Here is a 14,476-nt window from a genome sequence, read left to right on the forward strand (position 1 = left end):
ATTGTTCTGATGTGAGACTGTACACATCTTCACATCATGTTTTGTTATTTCCCTCTGGTTTTGATCAAACTGGTTGGAAAAAAAAATAATAGTCTGCATGGTCATTGTACCATCGTGTTATGAAAGGTCTTGGCAAATGAGAGAGGTGCCTGAAGACTGGACGATAGCCAGTGTCACTTCAGTCTTCAAAAAGGGCAAGAAGGAGGATCCAAGAAACTACAGGTTAGTCAGCCTCACCTGTCCCTCGAAAGGTGATGGAAGTACTTGTTCTGGATAGCCTCCCCAAGCAATTAGAAGAGAATAAAGTTGTAAGGAGTAAGTAGTCAACATAGATCCACCAAGGGGAAATCATATTTGACCAACCTGGTAGCCTTCTTTGATGTTACCAGTGGCTGGATAGCTGTGGGAAGAGCAGTGGATGTTATGTACCTTGACTTCAGCAGTGCATTTGACATTGTCTCCCACAGTATCCTTGTTACTAAACTTAGAAAGTATGGGATAGTTGAGTGGACACTGAGGTAGATTGACATCTGGCTGACTGGTAGAGCTCAGAGGGTAGTGATCAGCGGCACAGAGTCTGATTGATTGTCTATAAGTAGTGTTCCCCTGTTCCCCAGGAGTCAGTGCTGACTCCGATCTCATTCAACATCTTCCTCAGTGACCTGGATGAAGGAACAGAGTCCACCCTCAGCAAGTTTGCTGTTTGTACAAAGCTGAGAGGGGTGGCTGACACACCAGAAGGCTGGGCTGCCTGTCAGCAAGGCCTCGACAGATGGAAGAGTTGGGTAGGGAAGAAAGTGATGAAGTTGACAAGAGCAAGTGTATAGTCTTGCACCTGGGGACAAATAACCATATGCATCAGGATGAGTTAGGGGCTGACCTGTTGGAGAGGAACTCTGTGGAGAAGTACTTGGGGGTCCTGGTGCACAACAGGTTGGCCATGAGCCAGCAGTGTGCCTTTTTGGCCAGGAAGGCCAGTGGTATTTTGGGGTGTATTAAAAAGTGTGTGGCCAGCAGGTCAAAGGAGGTGATCCTCCCTCTCTACTCTGCCCTGGTGAGGCTGCGTTTAGAATACTGTGTTCAGTTCTGGGTTCCCCACTTCAAAAAACACAGCGATCTCATAAAGAGAGTCCAGTGGAGCTCTGCAAAGATTATAAAGGACCTGGAGCATCTCCCGTATGAGGAAAGGCTGAGTAAGCCTGAGGAAAAGAAGACTGAGAGAGGATATGATAGATGTTTACAAATATCTAAAGGGAAGTGGAAGGCAAATGGATGAGGTCAGGCTCTTCTTGGTGATGCATGGTGAAAGGACAAGGAGTAATAGCCTAAAACCTGTACTAATATGCAGAATAACTTCTTTACGGTAAGGGTGATGGAGCACTGGAACAGGTTCCCCAGAGAGGTTGTGGAGTCTCCTTCTAAGAAGATTCAAGACTTACCTGGATGTCCTCCTTTGTAACTTATTGTAGGGAACCTACTTCAGCAGGGGTGTGGATTTGATGATCTCTTGAGATCTGTTCCAACCCCAGTATGATATTCACAGATATTTTTCTTTGTCTCATTTGGCGTATTTGCTGTGGAACTTGTTTCCTATCTGTTCTGCTTATACAGTATTTTCTTTCCCCTCTTATTCCCTCATGAGGTAAAATTAACTGTACCAGTATCCTGATGTTTTTTCCTCTGTTGTCTACTAGCTGAGGTAAACTTAGGTCAGGGCTTTAACTGTTTGGGGGACAAAGGCTTTTTGTTTGTGGGGTTTTGTTTTGTTCTTCTTTCTCTGAGTTCTGTAGTAGATTGGATTCTTACAGTTTTGAACTTGTGTGGTGATGGAGAAAAATAAAGTGTAATAGTGTTGCAGATCTGCAAAGCTATTTCATTGTTTTATTTGGTGCTTTCAGATTGCTTGTTGATGTTGCAATACAGTACGAGACCAAGATTCTTCTTCTTGCTAGACTTCAGTGTGGGGAGGGAAATATTTGAGGTGCTTTGTATTCCTGTCCACCTTCTGAACCATATTTACCCAAACCATCCCTGGAGAAGTTCTTAATTTGAGAATATAAAAAAACATGTCACCTGTGCAACACTACATTTATCTGTCTTTGATTGATAAGAGTGGATACATCCTTCCTTTCCTGCATTTGGGTCTTTTCACTTGGGCAACTGATCATGAGATAGACATAATTGCAGGTAGGTGAGTGTGTTTGTGTACGTAGAGAGAGGCAGAAGAGTGTGCATAAGTGGTGATACGAAGAGACTGTCCTAGTATGGATAGCCTTCAGTGATTTAATTAAGATAGGGAAGAAGTTTCTATAGCAAAGTGAAGTTTTGTTGATTTCAGCGAACACAGCAAGATGTGTTAAAGTTACTTACTGACTGAAATTGCAGAAGTTGAGAGAAATTATTTATCTGGGCAATTAGAAACCTTTTATTTTAAATAGGTAGAACAGTTGAAGAAAACAACGTTACCTTGTTGTGCAAAAATGCTGTATGTATGTGAAGGATTTGAAATTAACATACATTAATACTATTCATCACTGGAAAAAGGTTTTATTTTTCTATACAGTTTTGATTTTATTGTATTAAGCAAATACAGATTGTAAAAGCATGAATGATGCTTCAGAACTGCTGCTTCAAATTTTATCTGCTTACGTGCATTGTGGATATTCTCTGCTTAGGGCTGTTGACAGGTGACAAGTTACAGGCTAAATTTTATGTTCATCCATTGGTGTCTGTAGATATTTCAATGACATTTCATGCCACTAAAGATCTGTTGTGTTTAAACAAAAATAAAATCTCTCTGCCCACCTCCCTCTCATATGTGTGTATATATACACACAGCATGTACGTATGCATTCCTTTCTTTAAGTATTTAGCAGCCAGAAGTGTGATATGTTGCCCATCTAGGTATTTCTGCAGTTGTCTGGTTGTTTTTATAAGTCTACTAATTTCTGTGTTACAGTGCCTGAAAATGACAACGAAGCGGAATTTGTTGGTGCGGCTGGTGCCATGCCGCTGCCTGCGTGGAGAGGAGGAGACGGTCACTACGCTTGATTATTCTCACTGCAGCCTGGAACAGGTGCCTAAGGAAATTTTTACATTTGAAAAGACCCTGGAAGAACTCTACTTAGATGCTAATCAGATTGAAGAGCTTCCAAAGGTATGTTGCATGATTTTCCTTTGTGCAACTTTTAGTATTTCTCTTACTACATCATCAGTGACAGAAGCTGATAGTGTCAAGCTTCCCTCTACAGCTTTAAGGCTGCATTTTCCCAAATATTTTCAAGTAAATGTTGGTTCCAGAACAAGCTGTCTTGATAGACTGTCTTGTGTATTTCAGCTGGACCAGTTTCCTGTGCTGCCTTGAGGTGAAACTTCTTAAACAACTGATCAGCCCAACAGGAGAAGCTGGTGCAAAGCAAAAGAAGCAGGCTAACTTATTTCTGTGGAAGTGTCTGCTTAAATTGACTAATACTACCCAAATATTAAATGAATTGCTGCATTGCTTTGAATCTCTGATAATATATGAAAATTAGAAGCTGCAAAATTCTTATTCAGATCTTATTCAGGTCTCATTCAGATCTCTGTGCTCATGAAGGACAGCTAAAGTCCAAAATAGTCACTTGAAGTCCTTGCTTTTGTTTTTGACTGGATAGTCTTTCTGAAGTATCTCGAATTATTTAAGCTCAAAATCTAGAGAGCTGAAATTCCACTTTGCTTACATTATATTTAAAGAAATCATTATTCATTGCTAGTTCTGAAATCTGAAGACAAACCAGATGCTGAATGAACAGTATACTAGAGGAAAGGATGAGATTTTGTTCCAGTGAGACTCTTCAGAAGTACAATGTGGTCAAAATAATAGATTTTCCATAATTAGATCCTATCTTGGTGAAGTTGGATTAACTACTTGATCTTAAAAGTAGCTTTTTCCCAATTGCGTGCTGATCTTCCCTGTCACAAGAGATGAGTTTGGAGCGCACGGCTAAGTTTGTTCATCATTTGTCATAACCACATGAGATTTTATTGATTGGACTTTCTTTGAAAGATAAATGAAATTAATAAGGAAATAAAATAATTTCAGTGTATTAATGTGTCAGTTCATCAGAAGTCTCGTAGTCTGGTAGAGCTGACTTTGTTTAATCTAATGAATTTATTCCTTTTTTCTGGAATTAGAAACCTTATGTAAATTCAGTATAAATGTAAATCAAATAATGTAAAAGAAACAAGTGGAGAGATTAGGGATTATTAGAGACATCCTTTGTTTGTTTTTAGGTTTGGGGGCTTTTTGTTCTATTTTTAATCACCCCCAGTCTTGCCAGTAATGTTCACCTCAGCATACTTAGAAAATCAGATATTAGTGTTGTTTGTTAATTGAGTGGATGTAATTGAACTGAGGGTTCAGTGTGAGCAAACAGCAGTCAGGAGAAATGTAGTGGAGAAGGATTTTACTTCTCCTGAAATGCTGGTATGTAATAATAAGTTTCCAAAGTGACTGTATATTTGAAATGTTTTCATCTTCTGTGCTTAAGTCATGTCTAAGAATGTACTCTGTTTCTTCTAAGTGCCACAATGTGCATTTGAGCCAAAAATCTCAAATTGTAGCAGTCTTAGTTTTCCTGTTCACTTTGCTGTTTGGAAGAAGTTGGAATTTAGCAGTAAAACAGACCTTAATCCTGTGATTTGAGGTGTTTAAAGTGAGTGATAATAATCCACCTAATTACAGAATTTGCGAACATTAAAATGCAGCAACAGAAGGAGCAACTACAACATCACTACCCTGCAAAACTCTCCACCCATCTTTTTTTTTTAAGTTTTTAAATTTTAAATTTTTAATTATTCCGTGATTCCTGATCACCGCTTTCTGGGATGAGTTTAAAGCACATATTCTTGCTTAAAAGTAATGAAATAAAGGAAAGGCACATAAACATATAAGATAATCTTAAGTTTTGTTTCCTAGATAATATCTCAAGGTAATTTTAACCCTTCAAAGTTGTAGTGATACCAGGTAGTTCTAACAGGTGCACATTTCTGAGTAATTGGAAACATCACTGGGCAAGTCAGTCTCATTCCTTGAGTTGTCTCTCTTTCTAATTTGTCTGTTTTTGATTGGGGTACCTATGCAAACATTAAATGGATGGGACTTGTTCAGTGATTTGTGGTTGGAATAGTGGCCTGTTAATTGAGGAGGGCCTGAGATACTTTGGTTGAAATTTACCCATTGCTGTGACATTGACTGGGAGGAATTTTTTTTTTTCTTTAAGTCCCAGAGCACTTGCTGGATTTGTCTGATCTGCCCTAAAGGACAGAATAGAAAACCCAAGTATTTGTGAAAAAATAACAGGAAAATAGTATTTGATTGTAAATTAGACCACCTTTTTTTTTTCTAACCAACATGTATTATGAACTTCCTTTAAGTATCTTAGAAATATATATATCTTTTCCTTTCATTCCACTAATACTCCCTGCCATATATTGTCAAATAGTAATACTTCTAGGTAAGAAACTGAAGGTACCACGCATATAGGAAGATATCTGGCTCTGAGCTGGTATTTGAGGCTTATTACATTAAGTTAATACAAAAAGTATTATACATTTTTCTGCAGCGTTAGGTCAGACTTCAATTAGGTCTCATAATTTTGTTGCCTTCTGGAGTACTTGAGCTAGGAGCATAGGGGGAAATAAAACTTACTGTAAAATAAATTTATTAAAATTTAAAGTTATTTTTGAGAAGATAAATACCTACTCAAATGCTTTATTCTGGAATAATTTTTTAAAATGGATTTGTTTATTTACTTTTATTTTTTTCCTCCCTTTTTTGGAGAAACTAAAATTACTTCTGGGGTACCAGATGGCATGCTTATTGTGGAAAATACTTTTGTTTTCAGAACCATATGTAACTACAGGTCACAATTTGTGATACACTGGAAGGGTTTTATAGGAGTTGTTAAATGTAGCTGTCAGCTTTCTGTGGCTGTTTGCATTTCTTTTTAGCTTTCCTAAACATCATAAACTTAGTCAGGTTTTAAAAAAAAAAATTGTCTGTAGTCTAAGACTTTAAATAGTCTGACCTTCCAGCTGTGAGGTCAGAAGTTTAAAGGGATTAAAAACAAAAGCTATACAGAGGAAACTAAGAGAAAGTTGCTCTTTTTTCTTTGTTTCAATAGCAACTTTTTAACTGTCAGTCGCTGCACAAGCTGAGTTTGCCAGACAATGATCTAACTACATTGCCAGCATCCATTGCAAATCTCATTAATCTCAGGGAACTGGATGTCAGCAAGAATGGTAAGTCGCTTCACTTATTATATTGGAGTAGCTTAAAGGCAAATCATCATTGACTGTTCAAAGATACCAGTAAAAGTATAATTTCCAGAAACTACGCATCTAATAAATTTTAAACTACAACCCTAAATCTTATGCTTAGCAAAAATAATCTATCTTACGGTCTGTGATGTTTGTTTTTAATTATATCTGTCAAATGGATTGCTTTGTATTTTGAGATTCATTACTGAAAAATGATACTGCAAAATGTTTGTGTTTTCTTAAAAATGCATATGCTTGAAGTTGTTACTTTTATTGACTCTTTTCATTTTTCACTGTAGTGAAGAATTTTTGCAAAAGAGCTTCTAATATTTTGCTGGATTCTCTTAATTTTATTATGAAAGTTGTTTTCAGTTTACTTTAATGATCTGTCTCAGAGTTGTAATAGGAGTCAGCTGCTTTGCTGTCTGTCACTGGAGATGGTAATCTCTGTCACATGGGAAGAAAAGTGTCCATGGACAATGACTGGTTCAGTTGACTGACTTGCATTCTGTGAGTCAACTGGTTATAAATTATGAAATGCTGTCAGCCAAGTACTATGTATATGCTTTTATTTATTTTTTAATGGTACTCTTTTGGCAAGTTGGAATATCTGTGCAAATGTGAGAAAATTGTAATAGCTTATACTGTCATCAGGCTTGCTTGTGTGGTTTACTTAAAGGAAAAAAAAAAGTTTATCATGTTAATTGAAGAGGATGTAATAGCCTTTCCTTGTTGATTCATAGTGAAGTTAGAGAAGGACCTTTCCTTGAAACCATATTTGAAAATACGGATTACATAAATATGCCAAAAATTCTATCATATCCAATTCATTGTTTTAGGTGGACAACTAGATAATTACAAGTCCATAAAACTAAGTAAATTCTGCTTCAATGTGAAAGTGTTCCCATCCTGGAGGTGCTGGCATTCTCCTCTACTGTCCATTGTATCCCAGTCTGTGCTTAAACTGTTACTTTATTATTTCTGCCTAATGAATGCAACATTTAGTGTAATAAATTGACCTGGTTGTTACTGCTCTGTTCCTGGTACCAGTGGATTAATAGCCTTTCTTAAAGAAGACGATCCCTAAACTTTTTTAATGACAAACAGATAGGAAAGAATCATATTTTTGTCTTAGACTAAAGTATTAAAAGGATTAAATTGTTCCGGTGCAAGTTCTCAGTAATTAAAATTTGAAAGCAATGGAAGGAATTTTGAGTTCTACTGTTGGCATATTCCTTAGCTTATGAATGTAAATAGGCAGCTAGTCAGCTACCAGTTCTGAGAGTTACCCACCCAAAACAATGCAACCTTTTGCTAAGCCTTCTAGGAACTGCTGAAGAAACACTTGTTCCTGTAAGCATGTAAAGGATTTAAAGAGACAATAGCTGAAAGATATGACGTTGCAATAAACTGTGAGGCTCTGTTTTTTAGGGGTGATGGGTTCTTCTTCCTTAGGCGCAGGATTCAGCCCTTCTTGTTGAATTCCATGTGGTTCTTGTCAGCCCACCTCTCCTGCATGTGTAGTGAATCAGCTAGGACTTTTCCAGTACTTTCCTTTTTTTGATGTCAAAAGAGTGTGATATGGAAACAGTGAACTCTGTGGGAAGTGCAGGAGATGTTTTCCTTGATTTATGAAGAAAAATTACTAGGAATCAGTTATGAGAGGCGTCAAAACCCTAGAATAATGCAGTGGCTTTTTTTTGTCAGAATAGTGTGGTTGTAGCAAAGAAAGGTGTTTGTCTCCTGTATTTCTCTTGTATATTTTCTAGTATGACAATAACAAAAGTGTTGTTTTCTTCATGTGGATGGAATTAAAGCATGGAGTGCAGATGTGTTTGCATCAAATATATGTTCATTTATAATTTTCACCTATAATTTTAGACTTCATTTTCAAATACCAATGAACATTAAATATGCTGTAGTTTTCATTTAAGATATTTGCGCTGCTTATGGCATGGCCACAGTAGAATGCATTGGCTGAACAACTATTTCATTATGTAAAGAGCTGCTAGGAAAATTAAGAATGAAGTTCCTGTTTTGAAATGTGATCAGGTTACCTCATAGAGGAATCTGGCTTACAGCTAGCTCATATAAGACAGGACACTGGTGCACAAGAGAGCATCCTGGTTTTTAAGCAGAACTGAATACCTATCTATATATATGTGTGTGTGTGTGTATAAAATATATATAATTTTTTTGGCATTTAGATGAAAAATTAAAATTGCAGAAACTGTTCAAGATGGATGCTTTAAATAAAAGGTATTAGTGTTGAAATCTTTGTGTTTCAATATGCATAAAATGTACTGCCTTCATATTTAAGTGTTTATAATTTCATATATTCCATATATTATACTGAAGCATGGCCAGTGATTTTACTATAGTAAAGTGCAGAAAGCCAGGGGATATGTCTCCTTTGTGTGTTCCCAGTGTCCTGCATCTTCTGTTACTGACCATTCTTGAGGTTGGGATTTTTATCTGTCAGCTTATCTGGTCCTTGCTGGAAGTGGTGTAGGTTTTGAGGTATGCGTTGGTAGCAGTTGTGTGTTCTTGAGCACGCATCTTTTTTTTTTTTTTTTTGCAACGGTTAGGAATATATTTAAGGCTTCTGAAGTGTCCATAGTGTAGTTGTCCCCTAAAATATCAAACTGCTGCAATGTGTGCAGTAAGCATAAAATAGCATTAATTTAAACTCTGCACTTCATCTTGGAAGAAGATGAATTATGGTTGCTTATTTTTTGAACTAGTGAGGATTTAAGTTGACTTCTTACGGCATTTTAATCTGAATCCCAAGGCCATTGCAAACCCTAAATATCAAAGGTTCCATTACTTCTTTCCAGGTACACCTCAGGTTTAAAGCTTTTACCTGCAAAGCTGATGCAAAATAACCTAAGGCATATGTAGAAAAGAGTGTTTAATTTACAAAACTAAAAGAAATTTTCAATTTTTTTTAAACTCCTCTTTGTTTTTGTATCAATAAATGGATGGGGGAGAAAAAGTTTCTTTAACCTTTTGAGTCGTCTTCTTTTTTTTCCTCTTGAAGTATGTGGAGAATTATCTTGAAAATATTCTTCTCTTCTTTGAAGAAGGGGAAAGCATTCATGTACAGTGTATAATGGTATATACAAATAGAAAAGTTAGTTTTGTGAGATACTACAACCAAGTGGTTTGGAAGGCTGAGTCATGTGATGAGGTGACTGCCAGGAAACTTAGTCTTCCCTGAAAGCCTGAAAATGGGCTTTGAAACCCCTCGGGCCTGTGGAGCTAGCTGAGTGGAAAATGAAGTGACAATTTCTTTTTTGCCTACTCAAAAATGTTGAAAAGAAAACATTGAATTTTTAGGCTGTATATTTATAGGCCCTTCACAGGTCTAAAGAAGATCAGGAAATAACTAGTAAGGTGAAAACAAGCGTAATGTCTTGGAAATTCAGGTCTTTCAGTTGTCTCTTATGTAGATGGAGTAGTTTTTTTCCCTGTTTAAACATTGTCACCTTTTCAATCTGTTGCAAGGCATTTTTACAGAAAAATACACAAATGAAACAAACAAACACTGGAAAGCTCCACAAAAACACATCTGCCAATAATATTATTTTTAGTAATTTTGAAGGTTTTTGTTAACACACACAAATCTAGATCAAATATATTTCCTTCAGTGTTTTAAAAACATCTGCTGATTTGGCAAATTTTAGCATAGTGTGTGCCAGAAGTTGGGGAGTTGGAAAACAAAAATTAAGGATAATGTCTAGTTCTTATGTTGCCCATCTGTGATGGATTTTGAAGTACAGTTTGTCAAAAAATTGAGAATTATTCATAGTTAATAATGAGAATGATCCAAGTTACATTTTCCCCAGGGAGAAGAAAGAGAGGAAGATCCTGAATACAAAAATAACTCGCTATAAATTTGCTATTTCTGTCCATATATGAAGAAAGGGAGAGGATGTACTTAATTTTGTATCTTCCATGATAGTTAAATAAAAAGATAACTGATCAGTTGAGGACTTCTAAGTCTGTAGCTTTATTGTAATATGTCATTATACAGGGGTGGTAAATTTATGTTAAAAATAGTTAGCTATTCCACTTGAAGTTCTTTAGTAAAGTATAGATAATGTTTTTTCTTAAATGTATTGTTTTTCATATGAAAAAATACTGACCATCTCTGCAGAATAAAATTATATTCATGTCTAAGAGAGGATGTCAACAAAATGGAATTGCAGTGTAGTTAAGGCACAAATTTGGTCTTGAATGTGGAACTTGAGTGTACACATTTGAAATTCTGAAAGTAGTTTAATACAGATCTGTTCCTGGATTCAGATAAATTTTTGTAATAAAGTTTTTTTTTTTTTTTTTTGAGAGTAGTGTGCTTTGAGTGATATTCATAATGTATCAACCAGAAGTGACTGGACAGGCAACAGTGATTTTTCAGCCTTGGGTGATGGGAGGCGGTGGGAGAAAAGCAAATCAGCTTATATGTTCATGCTACCTTTTAGTTTCAGGTTACTCTGGGGGGTTCCAGCTGTGAATCAGACATATTTCAGAGCCACCCAAATCTTGGTAATCTTTCAAGACAGCATTGTAAGCAAAACTGTTGTCTACAACATTCTTAGTATTTCATGGTAGAAAATTTTACTCTGCCCTTGGCATGCTTAGGTAGGTTTATCTGTCAAGCACTCATTATGACCATGAGTATCTATATCAGGTAATAATAATTTATGAGGATGAGTTACTGTTGGTGAAATTGATGTAGCATTTTTCATTTAAATAGATCAAGAGGCATATAGCAAAATAGGATTCATTACTGTCTGAACTGCTGAAAATTTGGTTTTAAGCCTTCAGATGAAAAAAGTTCTTATTTTTAATTTTGCAAGTGCTCTCAGAAATGAATTTTGGAAATATTAAACCTGACTCAGCCTTCTAATTAAAAAAAAAAAAATAGCATGCAGATGAGGAGGAGAGAAAGCCAACATGTATGGTACTCACATGAGCATAAAATGTTTTTTTTTTTTAAAGATCAAAGTGCGGTAACAAAAGCAGATTACATTTTCAGTAAACATTTTATTGTCACATAATTATCATAGAATCTCAAGGTTGGAAAGGACCTACAAGATCATCGAGTCCAATTGTCTTCACATCACCCTTGCTACCACAAGCTACTAAACCATATCTCGTAGCTCCTCATCCAGGCACCTCTTGAACACTGCCAGGGACAGTGACTCCACCACCTCCCTGAGCAGGCCACCCCAGTGCCTGACCACTCTATGAGAGAAAAAGTTCTTCCTTATGTCTAACCTAAACCTCCTCTGGTACCACTTGGACCTGAGGGAATGGCCACTATTTCTTGCCTGGGAGAAGAGGCCAAACCCCTCCTCATCACAGCCTCCCTTCAGGAAGTTGTAGAGTGCAATGAGGTCTCCCTCCAGACTGAACAATCCCAGCTCCCTCAGCCACTCCTCATAAGATTTGTGCTCCAGGCCCCTCACCAGTTTTCTGGTGGACTCGTTCCAGGGCCTCAATGTCTTTCTTGTAGTGAGGGGCCCAAAACCAAACAGAATAGTCAAGGTGCAGCCTCACCAGTGCTGAGTACAGGGGCATGATTCTCCTGCTCCTGCTGGCCACACTATTTCCAGTGCAGGCCAGAATGTCATTGGCCCTCTTGGCCACCTGGGCACACTGTCGGTTCATGTTCAGCCGAGCATCAACCAACACCTCCAGGTCCCTTTCCTCTTCACAGTCATCCAGCCACTCATCCCCAAGTCTGGGGATGAGTATTTGTAGCTAAGTCCTCATGTCATTAACAAATTGAGCACCAAATACATTACTGATGCTGTATTTTATTGTAAATCTAATTATACTGTAATAGTTATCACAACAAATAAGAGTATATTTTTCTTCACCATAAAAATCTCTCAATTGAAGCATTTTCTGTTTTTCACTTTTTTAAAATGAAAGCACTGTTTAACTTGTACTTCTCAGATTTATAAATCAAGTGCCATTCTTGCACTAATCATTACATGGACAGTATAAATATTGTGTTCCCCTTCCAAAAAAACACCAAGAAGCCCTCAAAATAAAGATTGAGTTTCTATGTTTCATTTTATAAACCTGCAAATAACTGTAATAGAAGGGAAGACAAAGGTGAAAGGAAAATTTTAGGACTTTTAGAATGTAGAATTGGAGAGAAGGACTTCATAAAGTGAAGATGGAGAGTGGAGTAGGATTGCTGAGTTGTATGTAGGTATTTGTCAAGCAATACATAGAATCATGAAATCTGGAAAAGACCTCTAAGATAATCTAGTCCAATTGTCCACCTACCACTGATATGCCCACTTAACACCACATCTACGCATTTCTTGTACACCTCCTGGAATGGTGACTCAACCACAGCCTGATCCATCATCTGTCTAATCTTTCAAATAAAATTTTCCCTATATCCAGCCTGAACCTTCCCTGGTACAACTTGAGGCCATCCCCTCTTGTCCTATTACTGACAAAATGGTGAAGCTGACCCCCACCAGGCCCACAGCTTCATTTCTGGTCATTATAAAGGGCAATCATGTCTCCCCTGAGCCTCCTCTTCTCTAGACTGAATAATCCCAGCTCCCTCAACTGCTCCCCATAAGACTTGTGCTCCAGACCCATCACCACCTTCATTGCCCTTCTCTGAACGTGCTCCATGACCTCGATGTCTTTCTAGTAGGGAAGGGCTCAAAACTGAATGCAGTACTCAAGATGCTACCTCACCGGTGCTGAGTACAGAGGGATGATCACTTATCTGCTCCTGCTAACTACACTATTTCTGATACAAGCCAGGATGCCATTGGCCTCCTTGGACACCTGGGCACACTGCTGTCCTTGTTCAGCTGAACACTGACCAATACCCCCAGTCCTTCTCCTCTGCACAGTCTCCCATCCACTCTACACCAAGTCTGCAGTGTTGCATGGGGTTATTGTGGCCAAAGTGCAGGACCCGGCACTTGGTCTAGTTGAACTTCATCCCTTTGGCCTCAGCCCAGCTATCTTGCCTGCTTCAAGTGAAAATAAGGAAATCCAATGGAGGATATAAACAGGAAGGGGAATGGCTGTTTATGAGGGTGGATAGTGACAGGACAAGGGGGAATGGTTTTAAACTGGGCCAGAGGAGGTTTAGGTTGGATATTAGGAGGAAGTTTTTTGCCCAGAGGGTGGTGAAGCACTGGAACAGGTTGCCCAAGGAGGTTGTGGATGCCCCATCCCTGGAGGCATTCAAGGCCAGGCTGGATGTGGCTCTGGGCAGCCTGGTCTAGTGGTTGGCGACCCTGCATGTAGTAGGGGGGTTGAAACTCGATGATCATTGTGGTCCTTTTCAACCCAGGCCATTCTATAATATGATGCTATGTTTTTTGATTCTTGTAAACATTTTGTAAGATTTTTAGATAAGAAACTTACAAGCAAATGTTTTTCTACTAGGGGAACTTTTCTATCTAAACAAAACAGAGATTAAAGGCTATACAAATAGGAAAACTTACACTTGCAAGGAATGTTACTAGGTTAGTGTGGTTGTCACAGTCTTCCTTGTGATAATACAAGAAAAGCAACTAAAAAGCAAAGTATAGCAAGTTTCTAAAGCTTTGAGATATCGATTTGTAGAACTAGATGAAAATCTATTTGCTGTAGTTGCTCTTTACTCTGAAAATGATTGGTTTAGAATAGGCTTTCATTGAATAAACCAGAGATGCCTGTGCTGCTTTGAGATCACTAGTGTACTGAGTGCCACCTTGCACAGAGAAGCCAACCTTGTGCAGGACTGGAGTTGCAGCTCTGAGCAGGAAGGTGCTGCTGTTCTGGCTGATCAAGCATCTCCTGGAAACCAGAGCTCCTAGCTGATTGGAAAAATGGTGGCAGGGGACATAGTAAGGGTTTTAGGAAGATGGGATGAACCTTAAGAAGGAGCAATGGCTGAGTAAGCACTGTGTAGCAAATCAATTGGTCTATAAGACACTACTTTGTGAATAAAAGTGTTGCCTTTAATACCAACAGGTATGCGGAAATCCTGAATTAAAGTGGATTCTACAAGTATATATGAACACAGACTTAATGTGACTGATACTTCATTTTAAGTTTTCAGTTTAAACTCCATGTTTGCAAACATCTTTCATAATCTTTGGAACAGTTATGTGTTCTTGAACTCTGGAAGTATTTTGAT

The 14,476-nt window shown here is 37.8% G+C and overlaps 1 protein-coding gene across 12 annotated transcripts in view; it reads left to right on the top strand.

The window, feature by feature from the left end:
- The window catches only part of ERBIN (erbb2 interacting protein), a 120,155-nt gene that overhangs the window by 50,591 nt on the left and 55,088 nt on the right, over nt 1-14,476 (top strand). For all 12 annotated transcript variants that reach the window (XM_046905528.1, XM_046905529.1, XM_046905527.1 and 9 more), the window contains 2 exons: nt 2,960-3,157; nt 6,165-6,282. In XM_046905528.1, coding sequence (XP_046761484.1) covers nt 2,969-3,157; nt 6,165-6,282 — 307 coding nt within the window. In that variant the 5' untranslated portion in view covers nt 2,960-2,968. The remainder of the gene's footprint in view (nt 1-2,959; nt 3,158-6,164; nt 6,283-14,476) is intronic.

This window comes from Gallus gallus, chromosome Z, assembly GCF_016699485.2.
Source record: "Gallus gallus isolate bGalGal1 chromosome Z, bGalGal1.mat.broiler.GRCg7b, whole genome shotgun sequence".
Classification (NCBI taxonomy): domain Eukaryota; kingdom Metazoa; phylum Chordata; class Aves; order Galliformes; family Phasianidae; genus Gallus; species Gallus gallus.